Below are 21,329 nucleotides of genomic sequence, written 5' to 3' on the forward strand. Positions count from 1 at the left end.
GACTTCTCTAGACTGTAGATGAATGTACCTGTGTCCCAGTGGTTTCCACTAGGTCTGTGCTAATGGCACTGCTGGACATTTTTGATTGTCGAAGGGAAGTAAATATAATGCATCTTTCATCTGCTACGTTACATCTCCTTGGCCCACCACTACATCTCTGGTCCTCAATGCTGCCTGTTTTTTGAGTTTCTTCAAAAGAACTTGAATAGCACGTCTTGAAACTCCAGCCTGCTTTGAAAACTTTGCCTAAACTAAAACAGAAAAAGCTGTGTAGTGGCTTAAAACTGAGTTAGGGACAGTGTGCAAATGAAAGAATTGGTGCTGTTTTGAAGGCAAAGGGTGGTCACATCAAATATGGATTTGATTTGGATTTCTCTTCTGTTCATTTAATTTTCATTTTGTTAATTGATAAAAATAAACTATTAACACTTATATTTCTAAAAGCATTCTTAATTTACAGTATTTTTGCACCACTGCCTAACAGTTTTGCACAGTACTATATGTTGGGGAAAACTGTCAGGTGTGGAATAACTGATGATAATCTAATTTGCATTTTATATTACTATCTGTTAGCTCAAGATCAGGAATGCAAAAATTCCAGGGATTCACTTTATCATTTTAAGGTATAATGTCAGGCACAAACAATCAGATCCCGTACATGAAGACTTCAATTAATTATTTTATTATTCATGCCTATAAACACAGGAATTTTCTCAGACTAGCAGTTTATACCTGGCCACACTAGATAAAGTTCAGTGTCATTCAAGGTATAATCCAATCTTGCCCTCTGGTGTCTACATAGTGATTCCAGACTAATTCCCCACTTGACTTCTTCTGGCTTGCTCAACCTCTCTTCAACATACAATAACAGAAGCTTGAAAACTCTTCAGAATTTCTGTCTATTACATTTTATACCAAACAAAGACAGGTTTACATTTCATCATAACATCTTATGGCATGCTGTGAATGCTCTTTATGCCTTGCCCCAGTTGGTCTATATCAGTGGTCCCAACCTTTTTGGCAGCATGGACTGGTCCCAGGGAGAAAGATTGTTCCACAGATCAGAAACTCTTTGTATCTAATATAGTTTCTTGATATGTGCTTCCATGAGTAGAATAACACTGACCAAGGGGTCCTTCGCCAAATGCAGTTAGCACATGAATTGTAGCTTACCTGTAGTAGGAGCAATTTGCCCAGTAACTCATGATTTTATCACCATTGTTGGCATATGCAATGTGCGGTAAGTGGGACTTTCTTGTGAAAACATTAAACCTGTGCTACACATTGCTTTCCAATAGGCTTCTGGATGCAATTCAGAGTGCTAGCTTTTGATCTATACAGTATGTTTTGTACTTAGATTTCCATGCAGAATCACGCTATCAATTTGATTGCCCCAGGAAAAACCACTGATAGTACCCCACTACAGTACCCCAATAATGAAAAGATGGACAAAAGCTTTGAAACTTGGAGATGCAACTTTTCAAATGGTTGTGTTTTGGAACATTTTCAAACTGAGCTTTGACTTGCCCCCTCCACCCAGTGGCCTCTTTTCAGAAAATGTTAAAGACAAAACTCGGGTGAAAGACATTTGTACTCTTAAGTATATATCTAGGATTGTACACTGTTGCTGGATTTTTTAGATTTTTCTCTTGTGATGCAATTGATACTTCTTTCAATTTGTTTTTAATTTGGCTTACCATGGGCATTTCATTTTTTTATTTTACCAGGAATCTTCTACATTATGTCTTTCATTGTTAACTGCTGAGAGTCCTAATAGAAATTAGAACAGTATGCAAGGTGGATAAATGAATTCTGCTAAAACACAAAGCTTCAGTTCATAAGCCGCTTGGATTTAAGTCTTATTTAAATCAATAGGATATATTATGATAGAAAAAAAGATTTCAGGGGAACCCAAGGATTTGATCTTTGTTTTTGACCAAATCCAAAGAACTATTCCAGAAATCTTGATGTCATTTAAGAGAAAATGGCATGTTATTATCAGCTACAAGATATCTTTATGTTGCTGCTAAAGGAAATATGTAGCTGCATCTTAGAATTTCAAGTGCGTAAGAAAAAAGAACACATTGTTTTAACTCATTCTTACTTTGCATTTCTGCTGCTGTTTTTTTTAAAGATAAGCCTATATTTATTTCTATATCTATTTAAGAAAAGAAAGCAATTGTCAAACAGAAACTAATAAACACTGCAAGTGTATCACAATAAGAACATATGAAAATTATCTTAGGACAATAAAACAAATTATAAAAAGTGTAATACACAAACAGAGAAATACTTTGTATATATAAGATGTTTTAAGTAATAGGGCCTGTTTATGTTGTTTGTTAAAATTTTACAGAAACTTTATTGATAAAGCCACAATTGGAAAAAAACTGTACATTGCATACAAATAAGGCTTTGTTAATGAGAAAAGTGAATTAATGTTGCTAGAAAGCTTGCACTTAATTTAGCTATGTAGCATGAATTAAAGCAATTTGAATTATAATTTTTTGAATAAGCTGATTCTGAAAGCAGCTGATAATTAACAAGGAAGAGGAAGAAGAAAACACCAACACAAGCTAAAGAACTGGCAGCTGTGGCTTCACTTTATTGTGTGAACACATATTAAATAGTCTGGCTACTTTTCATAATTAATAATGGCATTAGTCTGAGGTTCTCTGTTCTATATGCTCTTTTGGTCAATCATCTCCTAGTAGACCTTAGTTCTCTTGACAACAGCAAAACTCAGAATGTTCCCATCTTCAATCTTATGTTTGTCTTTTCAATATGTTAGTAAATATTTTCTGAAAAGTTGAGATTCTGAATAGAGAATAGCTGTAAGGTTAAAATGAGACAGGAGCTCTTTGAGAATATGCAGCAGAAATATAAAACATAAACTTTTGTGTAATTTTTCCTCAACTTCCACAAGGTTTTTACTTAGTCAAGTTTTTATTTTACTTTTTATTATAGGAAGAAGAATTAGAGACTCAGATTTCATTTCTTCAAGGACAATTGAATGAGTTAGAAGCTATGTGTAAATATTGTGCAAAAATGATGAACATACATCTAGGTAAGAAGGAAGTTCATATTTTTAGATATGAAATGATAATGTGTATCTTCTGGATAATGCTTATATTATCAGGTTGATAATATGTTAGGAAGGTATGCATGTAGGTGTTTATGCATACAAGCAAAGAAAATAGATAGCATCAAGCACAATACTAGAAACCTTAAGTTTTGAAACATTAAGCAAAGTTCAAAACATCATAAAAATTGAGAAAGCTGATCTTTAAAATTGTTCAGTCAGGTGTGACCAGGCAGATATATGAGAACAGTTATGCCTAAGGTGAGGTGCTGGAGTAGGAGTGGAGAAAGGCAGTTTCTCTGTCAGCCCTGCAAAAAGAAATTGAAAACATCTATCTACTAATCTGCCCTGGATCAGTAGGCAGTTGATTGATTCTTTAAAAAATAAATTTTATTACATGAAATAGCATCAGGTTGTATACTTACGACTGAAGCACATTTTGGTTTCATTTCTTTACCACATAATTTGAAATATATTTTTCCTCATTTGAAAAAATATTATGGATTACAAAATTATTATGGATTATAAACCAAACCTTCAAACTGGATTTGGCATTTTTATTAACCTATTCCTATTGGGTCCTTCTCATGGCTCTGGGATAGGCAGATGGGGATGTTTGAGAGTCTTACAGATGTCATCACAGGATGTAAACTGTTCCAACTAAAGCTGCCTTTTGTATATGACTGATAGTGAATTTGTCATTGCTGATGGCATCCAAGTGGTGCTCCAATTGTTTTGGGATTACACCCAACCACTGTTCCTACCTTTCTTTCTTTTATCAGAGTCATTCTGTTTCTATTTGCAGTTCTTTGTAGTTTATTATCCTCTACAGTTACTTCTCTTCTCTTCTTCTGTCTCTAGTACTACCACGTGCCATTTTTTTTCTTATTGGCAATTGTTAAGTCTGGTTATTATTATTAAATTTATTTGCTGAATTTCTTGCCTTGGAGTTGATCTCTTGTCAAATCTTTGCTAGGATTCTCATTTAACTTACATTGCAATATTTTTCATTTTATGTACATAACTTTTTTCTGCAGTAGTAAGCTTTATTAGAAACTAGGTCTGGATGAATTTTCCTTATTTTATCTATAATTTGTGCACAAACTGGATGTTCTCAGAATTCCAAGCAACTTTTGTAACTAATACCGCAAGTGAAGCATATTGCTTTTCTAGCATTTTTATTTCCAATTCTGATCCAGAATTCTTTTCTGCCTGTCATAATTAAATATACTAATGGCTATAATTTATGTACCTGTGACAGTAATTTCCCCACCAAGATCAGGTTTTAATTTTATCATAATTAATGAAGCTTCAGCTAATTTTTGTATATGTGTACCTACCTATGTGTATTTATTTAATCTAATTTATAAAGCCACCCATGTCATAAGCAAGGACGGCATACAACAAAACTAAAACAATGGTTAGAAAAGTATCCTGCTAATGGGAGAGAATTCCATATCTTTATAATGTGACATCACTGTGCTTCTACTCAACATACTGGTTTCCATATCTTTATAATGTGACATCACTTTGCTTCTATTCAGCATACTGGTTTTTACCAAAGATTTTATCCACAAACTGCCAAGTTTATAATTGTATTCCTTGGAACGTTAGGAGGAAATGATGAGTTAGAGTAGTAATTTTTATTTGTGTGTTTATATAAAAGCTTCCTCATTAACTGTTCATCTACTTTTTTTGCGGCACCACACAATGACAGTATAATTGTAGAGTTGGGATTTTGTCTTTGTGTTACTATAGAAATGAATGTAAAGCCTTGCATAATATAAATACAGCATGTGAAACAATGCTATATTGATTTTTGTGGCAAGATTAATATAGATGGAAAAGAACCTTCACATTTTGTAACTATCTATTGTGATATATACAAAGATATTTGAGATCTTTACTACTGTATTCATTTTAGGGGTTCATTAATAATTGTTTGGTTCAAGATAGGTTTAAATAATGTGAAAGAGTAGACTGTTACCTGCTGAGTTTTGCTATAAAAACAATGTAGGCTTTGTTTAGTATTTCCTAATACTAACTTTGTTGCAGTATTAACATTAGGACCAATGCTAGAAGTATTAATACATGCTATCCTTTTGCAAACATTTTTTAGAGATTAAAAGTGAGGAGGATAGATGTACATGCAAGGACCACCCTAATGTTTTAGCTTCCACAGTGATCCACTGTGTTATTGTTAAACATAATAATATAGTTTAATAATAACTATAGTTAAACATCAATAAAATATTAAACTGATATTGTTGTGAGCCATCTAGAATTTAACCTTAAAGTTTTAAACAATGCATCTAATCTGATGTGTGCTATAAATTAGTTTAATTATTGTTATCATTCATTGTCATATTAAATTCTAACCTGTGTAGAAAAAATTACTAGAATTTATAACCAGTTTCTAAGTACTTAGTTACAAAACAATATTTTGACAGAACAGACATTCTGAAGAATGTATATTAATTGCAGATTTCCTAAAGGAGAATCATGGTTTTTATATGCTTTTGAATAATATGAGTCCTAACTCAAGAAAGTTATTTATGACATACCGTAGTAACAGATTTTCTTTGCTTTGCAAATAATTTATATGTCTCATAATTCATTTGTGGAATATAAATGCTCACTGTTCCAAAAAAGATGTTCCCAGGCTGTTCTCTGTTTTAATGCAGATCATGAAAGTGTTATGACTTCTAAGAAAATGATTTCAAGTATTTCAATCAGAAAACAACCTCAAAACAAAACAAACAACATCAAAATCAAAGCTAAAATGTTACCAGACATGCATTTTGTCATATGTGTAAATTTATCAAGACAATAAATACAATCATAAGCTTGCACAAAATAATAATACCTAAAGAGAGAGAGACAGAGATAGAAGATATATTGCTACATTTAAATATTGTACTGATATTTAAATGATATTTTACAAATTACACTATTTGAGGTGTTCAGAATTATTTTACACTTATTTGATTTAATTGGCTAACTTGCATCTTGCCATTCACTCCTATTAATTTAATTTACTGTGTTAATTCATATGATTAGGTAAATTGACTGCAAATGTATTAACATATATATGTTAAACTATAATGTTACAATATTGCTAGATCCTTTGTAAGTAATGTATAAAATCTTTCCATTAGGGAGTAACTAGGAAAATGCAGTAATGTAAACCAATGCTGCAGTGGGGGTTCAAAAGAAAAAGAATCAAAGCTATAAATTATATCCCAAGCTATGTTTAGATATATTAAATGAAATATTTTCAGTAAGAGATCAGGATTAGGCCAAGCACAGAATAACACTTTGTCTCTTTCTTGTATTTCCAGAACATCATATTTTAATTAGTTACAGGTTAGCACTAAGTACAAATCTAAACTGTAGTTACTCCTAATTATTGATGGTAAAGCAAGTCAGTTTGATAACCATAGTAAGAAGTTATTTGTTCCACTAATCACAGCTAATCTTTTAATTTAATTTTTGTTTTAAGTTTGAGGCTTGATTTTAAAAAAATGGGAAAAGATTTGGGTCTGCCTTTTATTTTATTTAGATAGATAATTTTCCTTCATTAAAAATATTAATGATATACAGTAAAACAAATCCATAAATCAATATAAAGGTTAAAATTGAAAAAAGGAATATGACATCAAGATCATTAAAAAGTATAGCAAGATAAGATCAGACAAAAACAAAACCTGAGTGAGCAGATAGCTACCTAGATCTGACTCCACCTCTAACAAGATAGGAAGTCAATGCCATACTAGGACATAGTCCTAATGATTATTGAAACTGCACAGTAAGCAGCCTCTAAATTTCTTTCCTGAGTATTATTATCACTTTGTTTGTTAAAATCTGCTGGATCCAGTAACTTTCTTTGAGAAGTGGACTTGCTATTGCTTTCTTCAAAGCATTTCATACCTGTTCCTTTTTTATGGGTGCCTTTATCACTCACTGCTCTCAGGCAGCTGTTTCTTTCCCATTCAGTTAGATCCAAGCAAGCTAAGAAAGAATGTTTAAAGATATAATGTTGCATATCTTTTAAAAACTAAAATTGACCCCAACATTGGATTAAATTGGTCACGGAATACCTAATTCAAATTTACAACAATGAAGGCATCATGTTGAACATCTCAAAACTGTACAAACCCTGCTGAGCTGCAGTAAGCCTTCTGTCAAACCTTCAAAACACTCTGAATTCAGCCATATTTCTTTGTTTTTCAGTTGCCACAGCAATGGGAGGGGGGGAGATGCATTCTTACAGTTTAGTCAAAACAATAGCTTTCTTGTGGGAACCAAGGTCAAGCAGCCTAAGAATTTTGCAGGCTGGAGCTACCAGTAGGAAGCCTGACAAAGGTATTAATTGGGGGTTTCAATTAAGGGGTGGGGAGTTCAACTTTTACTTTGTAACCTTTTGGGGGGAGAACTTTCAGTCTTGGTTTCACCTTCTTTCGTGCTGATATTATATAGTCATTAAAAGTGTTCTTTGAGGAAAGCAATTGCCTCAGAGTTCTTATTTCTACTGGTCTCATCTATCCGGAACCATGACACCTTCTTTGTTGTCTTTATTACACAATAGTAGCAAACAATTAAGACAATGGATAATAAAGATGCTCATATAAAGATGCTCATGGAGATCATTATCAGTGGCCTGTGATATCCCAAAGAGAAATGCTTCAGTATTATTCCTGCCATCTGGAAAATAACTCCAAGTGTTCAAGAATTCTTCATGTTCCATGTTTGAGGGTGGATTAACGTGGACCGTGTTCTAGATGTTCTATTTCTTATATCAGTAGCAAGTAAATGTTTCTTCTAATTTCAACTATTCCCACTATACAAAGCTCCTAGGTCCATAAAAAAGGACCTGTGATGATTTCTAGACATCAATTTTAAACAGAGACTCTCTCCAGGATTTAAGAGAATATATTGCACATATGTACCATATCATTAATATTAGAATAATTTATTTATCTAATAATTTAGATCACATCATTCTAGCATCTCTGTCATATGCAGAGCAGATCTAAAAATCTAATCTTTAAAATGAGAAAACAGTATAAAAATTACATATTAAGCATAAAGAAGTGGAAATCTGATGAAATAATAACTGAACAAATATGAGTCATTTATGTGTGTCAACAGACATACCAGATATCCATGTCACAGGCACACATTATTTGCATTCTGCCTTATTGCTGCAACTGTTAAAAAGTACTTGTGCTCAGAAATGGTCATGTTTATGTTTAATTTAATTACACTGTATAATAATGCTTTGTATTTATTAAAAAAATTAAAAAAAATTTTTAGCTACTTGTGATTTTTAACATTTTTAAAAACCGTGAAAGCATGTCTTTTTGATAGAAATAAACATGAGTTTGATTTATTGATACTGACATTATAGGAAATATTCAAGAAGTTATCCTGCAAGAACACTTGGAAAAAGAAGATGAGATTTTAGTTTCTTTGGCTGGGCTGAAGCAGGTATGAAAGAAAAGTAATGTAATTTTAATATTTTATTGATACATAAACCTTAATTTATTTAAAAAATCAGTGCAGAGGAAAACTAAATTTCCCTAGACTACTCATATGTCTTGGAATACCAGATAACTTTTCTCTGGGAATTGACTGACTGAATTTTATTGACTGAAATGCCCTTCCATTTTAATTGTTACTTTCCTCATGGTCATTAGCAGCCAGAGCTTTCTGTTTTCTTGCTCTATGATAATAGTATTCTTCCAGGAATTATCTAAAAGTCCTGCCACTATTTCCAGAGGGGTATGGCTACCCAGGTTCTGGCCATCTATTTCCACATTCCCTCCCCCCAATATTATGCAATAGTGTGGCTTTTACTGTGTACAGCCAGGGAGATAGAATCATAGTAAGCCACTACCTTCATCTCAATAATTCCCAGTTTTCCCCAGGTGCTGTTCAAAGCGTGAAACATGTGAAATTCCAATTAAACTGATTTATTACATTATTATTTACTGTAACTTTGCATGGCGTATGTCAGCATTTTAATGACATCAGAACCAGTTGTGATATTCTTTTTAAATGCATGTGCCCTGCCTCATCATTTTGTCTAAAAGGTTCATGAGTTCCCTAAAGCTTTTACTGAAAAACACTGTTGGTCCGTTTTCTACAGTACATGTTTAAGATAGTTGACGATAGGCTAGTTCTCTCAAGAGAATCTAGGTAGACTTTTTTAGAATTCATCCAAAGGATGCATTTTTTCCCCTTATCTTCAACAGATTAAAGATATTCTGAAAGGCTCCCTCCGTTTCAATCAGAGCCAATTGGAAGCAGAAGAGAATGAACAGATTACAATAGAAGATGATCATTATTGTTCCAGCAATCAGAGCAAGAAGGCAGTTGAAAACATAGAAAACCCCTCAGATCCAAAACAGTCTGTCCCTCTACTGAAGAAGGTAAAATGCATGTTTTTCAATGAAATCCTTGAAAAGAATGTGTCCATCAAAAAGTATATTACTATAGTTCAAAAATAATTTAAAAACTTATACAGCCCCAATCTAATGCATCCTTATATACCAAGAAGCTCACAGAATTTGTGTGTTTTGTAGTTATAATGTTTAGTATTAATTTTTCATTTTAATTTTAACAGACCTATCTTCTAGGCCAGGGGTTCCCAACCGGGGTGCGAGATGATATTCCAGGGGGTGCAAAAACTTGGGATTTAAAAATTATAGTGTATATGCATAATCCATTGCTGTTGTTTGTAAGGGGTGTGAGCATATATCAGAAGCATTCTAGGAGTGCAGGGTATAGAAAAGGTTTGGAGCTGCTGTTCTAGGCTAACATTAAACCATACCAGTTGTTCCAATACAGTGGTCCTTGTTTAACAACCATTCATTCAACAACTGATCAAAATGACAATAGTGCTGAACAAATTGATAGTTATGACCAGTCTCTGAAGTTGTTGTAGCACCCATGTGGTCATGTGATCAAAATTTGATCAAAACATACTTCAGCTCCCACAGCCCACCGATCTGTTCCCCATCTCTCCTCTTTTGGCAGCTCTGCATTCTGCAGCCACCATCTACTACTGATACCAACCTTTCTGCTTGGCTTAGTGACCTTATCAGCAGTGAGAAGAATATAGCAAAGATTCGGGTTATATACAGCCTCTTTAGCACTATAAAGTTGCTAATTTTTTTAGGAAATCAATCAATTACAATATTGTAATGTAAAATCAAGAACCTCTAAACCAGGGGTATCAAACTGCTGGCCCGCAGGCCATTTGCATCATGCAGAGGCCATGCCCACACCAGCTCCAGCAATGTGAAAAAAGTTACATGACATGGCGAGTTTGAGAGCCATGCTCTAATAATAATAAACCTTTATTGTCAAAGTACAACATGTGTACATTGAGATTAGCTGAGCCTCCCCCCCCCCGTGCTCTCTCCCTCCAACACACAGTGACAACAAACCCTCCATCCTACCACACCATGGGAACCAACTACACCACACACCGGCCTCCCAAGTCAATTCTGCATAAGTTCACAGAAATTATATCCCATTTAAAAGCCTAACAGCCCACGGATAAAAGCTATTTTTCAGCCTGTTGGTACGGCTGGCTATACTCCTATATTTCCTACTGGATGGTAGGAGAGTAAAGAGATACTGTCCAAGGTGTGAGTCATCCCTGAGAATCTTCCTCACTCTTCCAAGGCAACGAGCCCTGGCGATGTCATCCAGTGGTGTCAGGGGACAGCCCACAATGTCTTGTTCTGTGCTCACTACCCTCTGTAATACTTTCCTGTCCACGGCTGTCAGGCCAGCATACCAAACCACAATACCATACGAGAGGACGCTCCCTATAGTAGACCAGTAAAAGAGGGTCATTAGCCGTTGTTCTACCCTGTTCTTCTGCAAGACCCTAAGAAAGCGAAGCTTCTGTTGGGCCTTTCTAGCCACCTGGGTTGTGTTAACTTTCCAGGTCAGATCTTCACAGAGGTAGACTCCCAGAAATTTAAAGGAGGAAACTCTCTCCACACAGTCCTCCCCGATGTAAAGTGGGGCAGGTTTATTTATTTATTTATTTATTTATTTATTAGTTTTTATAAACCGCCCTTCTCCCGAGGGACTCGGGGCGGTGTACAGAGGAAGGAAGGTATACAGACCGAACAATAAAATAATAAGAAACTCCTCCTTTTTTCTCCGGAAGTCTAATACCATCTCTTTCGTCTTGCCAATGTTTAGGTGCAAGTTGTTGTTACTACACCATATGGATAATTTTTGTACTTCCACCCTATATGCTGTCTCATCCCCACCTGTAATAAGACCCACCACAGTTGTATCATCTGCGAACTTGATTATCGCAGTGGATGGGTCAGATGATACACAATCATAAGTGTATAAACAGTACAGGTAGGGGCTAAGCACACAGCCCTGTGGCGTAAACTAAAAGATCTGTGGCATTTACTGATATTAACTACAAGACTATAAATTGAAAGTAACACATAAGAACTTATTGACATTGGAAAAAGAGATTTTGGTATTTTTTAAAACTACAAAGATGAATTACATACCAAAATAGTTCCCTATTATCATTCACATACTGGGTACTCCTGTTCCTAAGCTTTGGCTCCCCATCTTTTTTAATATCAAATTTAATTCAGTCCCACAACTATGTATAAATTGTTACGAGAGGTAGTCCTCACCTTTCATCAGTTGCATAGAGAAAATTAAATTCCAATTCAATAAACATAAAAGCCTTATGTTATCTCCAGAATAAGTTAGCTGGTTTGTTATATGGGTTTAGAAAAAAGGATAGTGTAACAAAAAAAAATTCTTGGTAAAAGTCACTATAGTTTATAGTGGATGAACAAATAAAAAAGATAAAATATTTTAATGTTTTTATTTATATTGCTAATGTTTAATATACTTATTTAATTTATATGAATATAATAAATTATAATGTATTTTATTTAAATAATTACACCTGAGATTTATATAGTTAAACAAACTAAGTTGGTCAATGAAGATGTTAAAAACAGTTTTTGTCTTCATTTCTTCTAATGTAATAGCACAAAATTTGTTCACATTCACATGAATTCAATTGAAAAAACATAATTTCTGGTTAGGACCATTTAAAACATCTGCTGATAATGGGGTTAGGGGGGAATAGATAAAATACAGAGTAGGTAAAACATAGAGTGCAGTTCAGGAAGACTTGTGCTGTTATGTCGACCTCTGCATCTGAGGATATGCAGAGCTCTTCTTAAAAAGGAATGTTGCTAAATTTCCATCATGTTCAAAGGTAAGATATCATATTGTACACTGTTACAGAGATAAATGGAGATAACAGGGATTGTCAACAAAGAAAATAAAAAGGTAAATCTAAAGGTTTCCCTGTCCAGTCATGCCCAAAGTAGATGAACAGTTAATGAGGAAACTTTTATATAAACACACAAATAAAAATTACTACTCTAACTCATTATTTTCTCCTAACTTTCCAAGCAATACAATTATAAACTTGGCAGTTTGTGGATAAAATCTTTGGTAAAAACTAGTATGTTGAGTAGAAGCACAGTGATGTCACATTATAAAGATATGTAATGCTCTCCCATTAGCAGGATACTTTTCTAACCATTGTTTTAGTTTTGTTGTATGCCGTCCTTGTTTATGACATGGGTGGCTTTATAAATTAGATTAAATAAATACACATAGGTAGGTACACATATACAAAAATTAGCTAAAGCTTCATTAATTATGATAAAATTAATAAACCTGATCTTGGTGGGGAAATTACTGTCACAGGTACATAAATTATAGCCATTAGTATATTTAATTATGACAGGCAGAAAAGAATTCTGGATCAGAATTGGAAATAAAAATGCTAGAAAAGCAATATGCTTCATTTACGGTATTAGTTACAAAAGTTGCTTGGAATTCTGAGAACATCCAGTTTGTAGGTTTGGTTTATAATCCATAATAATTTTATAATGCATAAAAAATTTTCAAATAAGGAAAATATATTTCAAATTATGTAGTAAAGAAAGGAAACCAAAATGACCTTTAGTCGTAACTATAAAATCTGGTGCTATTTCATGTAATTTTTTTTTAAAGAATCGGTCAGCTGCCTGCTGATTCAGGGCAGATTGATAGATAGATGTTTTCAATTTTTTTGTAGGGCTGGCAGAAAGACTGCCTTCCCCCACTCCCAACTCTAGGACACGGTGCTCACTTCCATTTCATTGTGATGAAATTAGTGGTAAGGGAAGGCTTCAGCAAGTAATAATACATAAGAATGATTGACTATTCTAACATCCTATTTCTCACTCTTCAAATAAACCTAGCTCCATTGCCAATGATTTAATCTTTTTAGAGTTCTGGTCCAGATATTTTGACAATTTATTCAATGCTCTTTTGGGAATTGTTCCCTTGACACCTCCCCTTTTCTAAATCTTTTCTTGATTGACACTTGAAGGATCCTTGCTGCTCCCTAAGCTTGGTTTTGTTTGTTTTTTTGTTTTTGTTTTTGTAGATGTTTCATTACCCAAACTGGATAACATCATCAGTGCTAGTGAGAAGTGGGGTTTGCTCCAAGTTTATATTCTAGTAGCTTGTCCTGTCACTGTTGGTGGGGGTGATCTTAGTTCTTTGGTTGGTTGTTTACTCTGGGCTTATTTGGCAGATCCTTGATTGGGGTATTGTTTATTTGATCATTGGTCTGATCTTAATCTTGGAGTTAATCTATGCTCATCTGGATGCTGATTGCTGATGGGGTAACCCTTTTTTGCCTTGTTGATTTTCTCTTTTCCATAGTATGTAGTTATTGTTTATATCTATGTGTTTATTGATGGCTAGAAATTGTCTAGTGTTTTTGGACTTATTCTAGAATGGTCACAATTTCCCAATTGAAACAATGGTTAAGTCTGCCCATATGTTGTGAAATTAAAGAGTTTTCATCATGCCTTCTAACTGCTAGTTGGTGTTCATGGATGCATTTTGCCTGTCTTCTGCCTGTGTCCTATATAGGGCTGATGCAGTCATTACACTGTATGTTGCAGATGAGCCCTGCTTTTTCTTGGGGTTACTTAGAATATTTTGAATGGCTTTAGTTGGCTTGTATGCTATGCTGATTCTGTGTGGTTGTGGTAGTCTGTTGGTGGTTTCTGAGATGTTCTTGAACATCTTGTATTGGTTGCGCTGTATTAGGTTGAATAGTCAGGCACTTTTTGATAAAGTTGTGTGAATATCCATTTTGTTGGAATATGTTTATAAATATTCTGTTTTCTTTTTCTGTTCAAGGTTGCTACAGCTCGTGTTTGTCTAAAGTTCTTAGGTAGCTTCTTTTGTGGGAGGTAGGGTTGTTGCTTTGGTGGTGAAGCACTTGCTTGATGTGGGTGATTATTTTGTACACTTGTGTTTCTAGTTTACCATTGTGGTCTCTGCTGATCAGGATGTCCAAGGAGGGCAGTGATATGTTGTTTTCTCCTTACCTGATAAAGTGGATTCCTTTGAAGAAGTTGATGATTCTATGGATGTTCTCTTATTGGTCCTTTCTTATTAAAGTGAAATGTCATTTACATATCTGGTCCATATTTTGGGTTGTATTTGTGGAAGTGCTGTGGCTTCTAGATGTTGCATAACATGTGCTATAAGTCCTGAAACTAGCAATCCCATAGGTGTACTTTTAATTTGTAGGTAAATTTGTCCATCAAATTGAAGTATGTAGTTAGGCAAAGGTTTATGAGATCCATAATCCTGGGTGTTTAAGTTCAGTATTTGGTTAAGTCAGGTGTGCTGGGGAGCAATGTGCATTCAATAGATTCTTTGGCTAATTCCAGATCTATAGACATAAAAAGGGCTTAAACAGTGTTCACAGTGTAAAAATGATTTCTGGTTTGGATCATCTAAATCAGGGCTTTTCAACCAGTGGTATGCATATCACTGGTGCTACTTTGGCACCTGTCAGTTGGTAAGCAAATGATGGGTTGAAAAGCACTGTTAAAAAAGTGTAAAAAAAAGTATAAAAGTGGATGAGGTGTGGCGGCAGCGCCGCATAGGCTTGTGGGAAAGTCAGATGGAGCTGTGCAATGTGTTGCCTCGGTCCTTCTGAGAGCCCAGGATCAGCGCACACAGCTCCAGCTGATTGGCGGCAGCCTTGGGGGTGACAGGCAGCCCCAGGGAATCTTCAGGCAGAGATTCAGCTGGAGCTGTGCAAGGATCAGCACACACAGTTACAGCTGATTAGCGCTTCCAGCGCACCCAGAAGGAGGTGGGGAAGAGAGAGGAGAGGCTGTAAAAGGAGCAAGTTTTGGTGGGAGAGGGGGACAACGGGCAGGGGGGAAGATACGGGGTGGTGAAAGAGAGATAGAGAAGTGCAGCCTTGAGGAGAGCAGTTAGCTAGAGGTGCCTCGAAGAGAAAAGGGCGGGAAGAGATTATAAAAGAAGGGGTGAAGAGAAGGGAGGATATAAAAGAAGGGAGGAAAGGGGATATAAAAGAAGGGGGAGAGAAGAGAGGATATAAAAGGGGGAGAGAAGAGGATATATGCCTCAATTGTGAATCTTGCAATGAACCCTAAAGCTGCAATGACAGGAGTCTTGAATTAATTCAGTGCCTGCTAAAAGTCAAACTTCTAAGGGTGATTCTATAAGAAATTTCTGATTCACCTTGCTGACAATTTTCTCCTCCAGAAAAGTTCAGGAAGAACAGCTGTGCTTGATCTGTTTCTAATCAGCAGAAACTTTAGCTAAAGAAGTAGAAGAAGAAAGAATTATGAAAAACTGTGGTTCTTGGTTTTATAGTTAAATATGTATTTGAGGAAACCTTTGTTTAAATGCTTGATGCTAAGCAGAAATGTCCTGTTATCTGTCTTTATTTTTTCTCTCTCTCTGGTGATGAATTATGGAGCCAGTTCAAGTAGATGGAGAAAGCAGCATTCTGTAATATCAAAACTAATTTGAGATGAAGCAACTAAGAATATAAGAAATATTTCATATTTGTTTAAGACAGAAGCTTGGATGGGACAGTATCTGTACTTTATTCTCAGAATGTCCACCTTCAGTGTCCTTGTAGCATTACTTGTCATTCGCCCCTTCTCCTTTTTTGTTTCCTTTATAGGAAAGTGCTATCAGAAAATGCTCCAATTATATCTCATTCTCATGCAACGTTACATGCTAATATCAGATGCATGGTGATTGTTAATTACATTCAGTACCATTCAAAAGTGTTGTGCAAAAATGCTATAATTTTAAGAATGCTTTCAGAAATAAAAGTGTTAATAGTTTATTTCTCCCAATTAACAAAAATGGAAAGTAAAGGAATATAAGAGAAACCCAAAGCAAATCAATATTTGGTATGATCACCCTTTGCCTTCACAACAGCATCAGTTCTTACACTTGCATTCTTGCAAGGTTGAAATGCAGTTGTTAACTGAAACAGAAATAGCTGTGTAGGAGGCTTAAAATTGGGTGAGGAATAGCCAAACTCTGCTACTAAGGTGAGGTTGTGGAAGACAGTTTCATGTTACAGGTCATATACCTTGGAAAAACTGAGGACAGGAACAAGGCAAAAGGTAGTTATACTGCATCAGCAATGTCTCCCCCAGGCAAAGATTTCAAAGCATGCTGGGATTACAAGATGTGCTATTCAAGCTCTTTTGAAGAAACACAAAGATGGGCAAAGTTGAGTACCGTAGACACAATGGTTGACAAAGGAAACTTAATACAGCAGATGAAAGACACATCATGCTTACTTCCCTTCAACATCAGAAGTCCAGAAGTGCCATCAGCACAGAACTGGCAGAAACCACTGGTACCCAGGTACATCCATCTACAGTCCAGAAGTGATTTTCATGGAAGAATTGTGACCAAAAAGCCATACCTCTGATGTGGAAACAAGACTAAGTGACTTAATTATACATGAAAACATAGGAACTGGGTTTTGCCAAAAAAAATGGCAGCAGGTGCTTTGGACTGATGAGTCAAAATTTGAAATATTTGGCCATAGCAGGAGGCAGTTTGTTCACCAAAGAACTCAGGAACAGTATGATAATGAGTGTCTGCAGGCACTGATGAAGCATGGTGGAAGTTCCTTGCAAGTTGAGGCTGCATTTCTACAAATTGAGTTGGAGATTTGATCAGGATCAATGGTGTCCTTGCCATTGATACAACTAAGGTACTCAACTGTCGCATCGTTCCATCTATCATTGAAGGCATTTTATATCCTAGAAAAGGTAGATGGATTGCATCAAAGAAGACAAGAAATGTGTGGGTGTCATCCCTGAACATGCTTTGGATCAACCCAAACGGAGACGGCTTTGTCGATAAGTGGCCCCTGCCATAGTGCAGGAATAACACTAGGAAGAAGAAGAAGAAGAAGAAGAAGAAGAAGAAGAAGAAGAAGAAGAAGAAGAAGAAGAAGAAGAAGAAGAAGAAGAAGAAGAAGAAGAAGAAGAAGAAGAAGAAGAAGAAGAAGAAGAAGAATGTCCACAATGCTGAGAAATATAAGTAGATTCTTATCCATCATGCCATACTACCAGGAAGGTAAGTAATTGGCCCAAGTTTTATTCTGAAGCAGGACAACGGCCCCAAACATACAGTCAATCTCAGCGTAAGCAAGGAGTCCTGGAAGAGAGCCCTTATCTCAACATCATTGCATCTGTTTGGAATTACATGAAGAGACATTTTGGGGTTAGTTCTCCAAGATGTTTGGAACTGCCAAGTTCCTTCAAAATCTGTATGCAGGTATACCTAGAAGAGTTGATGCTGTTTTGAAGGCAAAGGGTGGTCACACCAAATATTGATTTGATGTGGATTTCTGTTCATTTTCCATTGTTAATTGATAAAAAATAAACTATTAACACTTCCATTTCTGAAAGCATTCTCAATTTACAGCATTTTTGCACAACTGCTGAATACCTTTGCACAGTGTGTATATTTGTTTCTTCCTAAATCTACACCAAACTTATTCTTGACTTGTTCATTTTTAATATCTATATTATAGATATACAGATATGATATATAAAATATCTATATGATATTCTATCATACTCTATAGCATTTCCAATTAGGGGTCCTAATTTTCCCAATAGTATTGAAACACATTGTTATTAAAAGTTTCATATTTTGTTAAAAAAAAGGTTGAAAAAAAACTTTTAAAAATTTCTTTATATAAATTAAATTGCACAAGTGTTATGGTTGTTTGGGGTGCTTTTAAGGAATACATTAATATTAATATTTTCTGTTTATGGAAAAAAGGATGACTATATTACACTAATGGATCAGCATTTTATTGCAAATACAACTTGGGCACAGATAAAATAATTGCCTTATCAGCATGTACCATGTATCCCCAAAAGTAAGACCCAGTCATATATTATTTTGGCTCCAAAGGAGGCATTAGGTTTTATTTTCAGGGGGTGTCTTATATTTTTCATGACACCTGCCTCGCCTCGTGGCAGTGGCACAAACAGCCCCGTCCAGCAGGAACCCATGTGGCTGCTGCGCCTGCTCATGGCATCACGCTGATGCTGCCACAATGAGGTGGGGGAGGGGGTAGAAGTGCACCAAGTACCCACTTCTTTCAGGGCCCCACCAGCCAGGCCATTTCTTGATCAGTGAGTTTCCCTTTCATTCCCCTCCCGAGCCGGACTGCCATGCTATGGAGGATGGGCAGGGTAGGCCCAGTCCCCCTCCACAGTTCGGGTTCAAGGGCAGTGATGGCGAAAGATCATGCCTCTGTCAGAGCCTGAATATACTGAGAAAAATGAGCTGGAACTGGACCCTATGGAGGCCGAGGGAGAGGTGTCTGTGGCTTCAGAGGAATGTGGGGAAGAGCAGGGCAAGGCAGGCCAGGGCTTTTCAGGATTGGGACAGGATGAAAACGAGAGAAAGATCTCAGGCGATGAGCAAGGGCCACCCGCTCCTGATCCTACAGCACAGAGAGTGGAGAGAAGGAGGGAACAGTGCAGGCAGGCTCAACAACCTGGGAGGAGAGTGCCCTGTTCCTCTCCACAAAGCACACTTGGAGACTGAGACTTAAGGAGACGCTGTGGGGAGGGGGATTTGTCGGGAACAAACACTGATTTCTTGGAGTTTTGTGTGCTGTTGCTGATCTTGGAAACAACTCTCTGATCTCTTGTTCTGTGTTGTGATTTCTGCTTGGAAATCCTGAAACACTGACCATTGGACCATTGGACTGGCTGACAAACTTGATTTGGTGTTCAAAGACTTCAGATTGAATTTTGGCTTCTCTTCTGAAACTGCTCAGGCAAGCCTGTATTTCCACAGATTTTGGATGTATGTTTCATTCCTTGTTATTTACATGGCCTTGAGTAAATTACACTTCTAATCTAACTGTATGTGAAACTACTTTCAGCCAGAAGCTACTGAAGGTGTGTGTGTCTTACTTTGTTCCGGGGCTTGCCAGAAATGGAGCATTTGGGGAAAACTGGAGCAAATAAAGGGCGGTTTGAACTGCCAATTGACTGTTTTGCCTTTGTGCTGTGCCCTGGGTCATCACAGCCGCTATGCCACACTGGAGGGGCTTTCTTTGTGCTTTGCCCCACAGATCACCTCCCCAGTGGTAGCTGCCACCTCCTTCTCCACCAACTCCAGAGTTGAAAACCAGGTTAGTGAAGAAATGGTTTCAGGAAGAGAGAGGAGGTCGGTGGTGATAAACCAAACTCTACAGCAGCGACGGAGAAGGGAGATGTGGGGCAATGCAGGGTGGCAAGCAAGTGCCCTTCTCTGCGCAGAGCCACTCCCCATTCTCCTCTCCAATGGCAGTGACGGAGGGCCGGCAGGAGAGGCTTGCAATGCCCGGTCACAGCGCAAGCCACAGAAGAGTTGGTGGAGAAGGAGAAGGTGGCTGCTGCCAGGCAGATGATCTGTGAGTAGAAGCATAAAGAAAGCCCCTCCAGCAGCGAACAGTGGCAGCAGAGCCTTTCACTCTGGCTCCGAAATAGAAGAGGGGGACCTGGCCTTCCCCGCTCATCTCCGTAGCATGGTAGTCTGGCTCGAGAGGGTAGTGAAAGGGAAGCTCCCCACCTGCCTCGCCTCATTGTGGCAGCAGTGGCATGACACACGCTTTGCCCCATTGCAGCAGAGGAATGGGTGGGATCCAAGCTATGGCTTATTTTGGGGGCAGGGCTTATATTAGGCCCACCCCAAAAAAACAGGGTATTTCTTACTCTCGGGAAAACACAGTAGGAAAATAAAAACTGGTGAATAGTTGTTTGTAGCCCTCTTCCACATAGGGCTCAACTTTGTGCTGGAATCAGTTGTGCAAATTCCTGAGGAACTTGCTGCATGCCTTCCTCTAGGCAAGGGCATTTCTACAGCTACACTTTAACTATCTCTTGGCTGCCAGAATAAGTCTCTGCCAGTTGAAATACTGGCTGAAACAAATTGTGGCGACTAAGGAGGGTGGAGGGAATTCTTAGCTTAGCTTATCGTGTCTGATTATGTTTCCCTAAGAAGTAAAAATAGCTTCTGATTTGACTTATTATGAATTCTCAATCTGTGTTCAGTTTATGTGAGATTAGAAAAAGCCATAGAGAAAGCATTTAATTCAGAGCTACATAAGATTGAGGTACAAAGATTGTTTTATTTTTACAATTTTTTCTGTCATGGGGTAGTAAGAAAATGGTTGGCTTCTTTTAGGTACACTAGAGAATAACCACTAATTTAGGCAATAATCTTATCCATGCCATTTGTAATTTGTTTACTATTAAAGATTTGTTTTTATTTAATGTTTAATTTGTTTAGTTCTGCAATAAATTGCTGTTTGTTCATCTTGTTTCCCTTGCTCCCAATTTGTTTTCATCTGTTACATCCAGATTTTTTTAAAAAAGTCAAATACTGTGGCTTTATTAGAAAATGCAGTAGCTTACACAACTGTAATTGAAATAGACACAACAAACCTCTAAATTTTATTTTTTATTTATATCCTATATTTATTATTTTTACAAATCACTCAAGGTTATCCAACACACTTTGTTCCTTTATTTTCCCCCATAGCAACAACCCTATGAGTGGGTTGGGCTGAGAGAAATAGTGACTGGGCCAAGGTCACGCATAACTTTCATGACAAAGATGAGACTTAAACTCACCAACTATCAATCTAAATTATAAATCAATCTGTCTCCTCGAGGTAAAAGAAACAATTTTAAAAGTAATATGCCAAATGAATATATTTTACCTTCTTTTTAAGGGACTGTTAAAATAAGGCACATACTTTAAAAACCTTTTAAAACTATAAACTACACAA

General features: G+C 36.5%; 1 protein-coding gene across 9 annotated transcripts in view; it reads left to right on the top strand.

Moving 5' to 3' along the window:
• TBC1D5 (TBC1 domain family member 5) overlaps positions 1-21,329 on the top strand; it is a 336,845-nt gene that overhangs the window by 308,941 nt on the left and 6,575 nt on the right. For all 9 annotated transcript variants that reach the window (XM_081343522.1, XM_081343519.1, XM_081343516.1 and 6 more), the window contains 3 exons: positions 2,968-3,067; positions 8,493-8,572; positions 9,340-9,516. In XM_081343522.1, coding sequence (XP_081199648.1) covers positions 2,968-3,067; positions 8,493-8,572; positions 9,340-9,516 — 357 coding nt within the window. The remainder of the gene's footprint in view (positions 1-2,967; positions 3,068-8,492; positions 8,573-9,339; positions 9,517-21,329) is intronic.

Source organism: Vipera berus (assembly GCF_964194415.1).
Source record: "Vipera berus genome assembly, chromosome: Z".
Taxonomy (NCBI): domain Eukaryota; kingdom Metazoa; phylum Chordata; class Lepidosauria; order Squamata; family Viperidae; genus Vipera; species Vipera berus.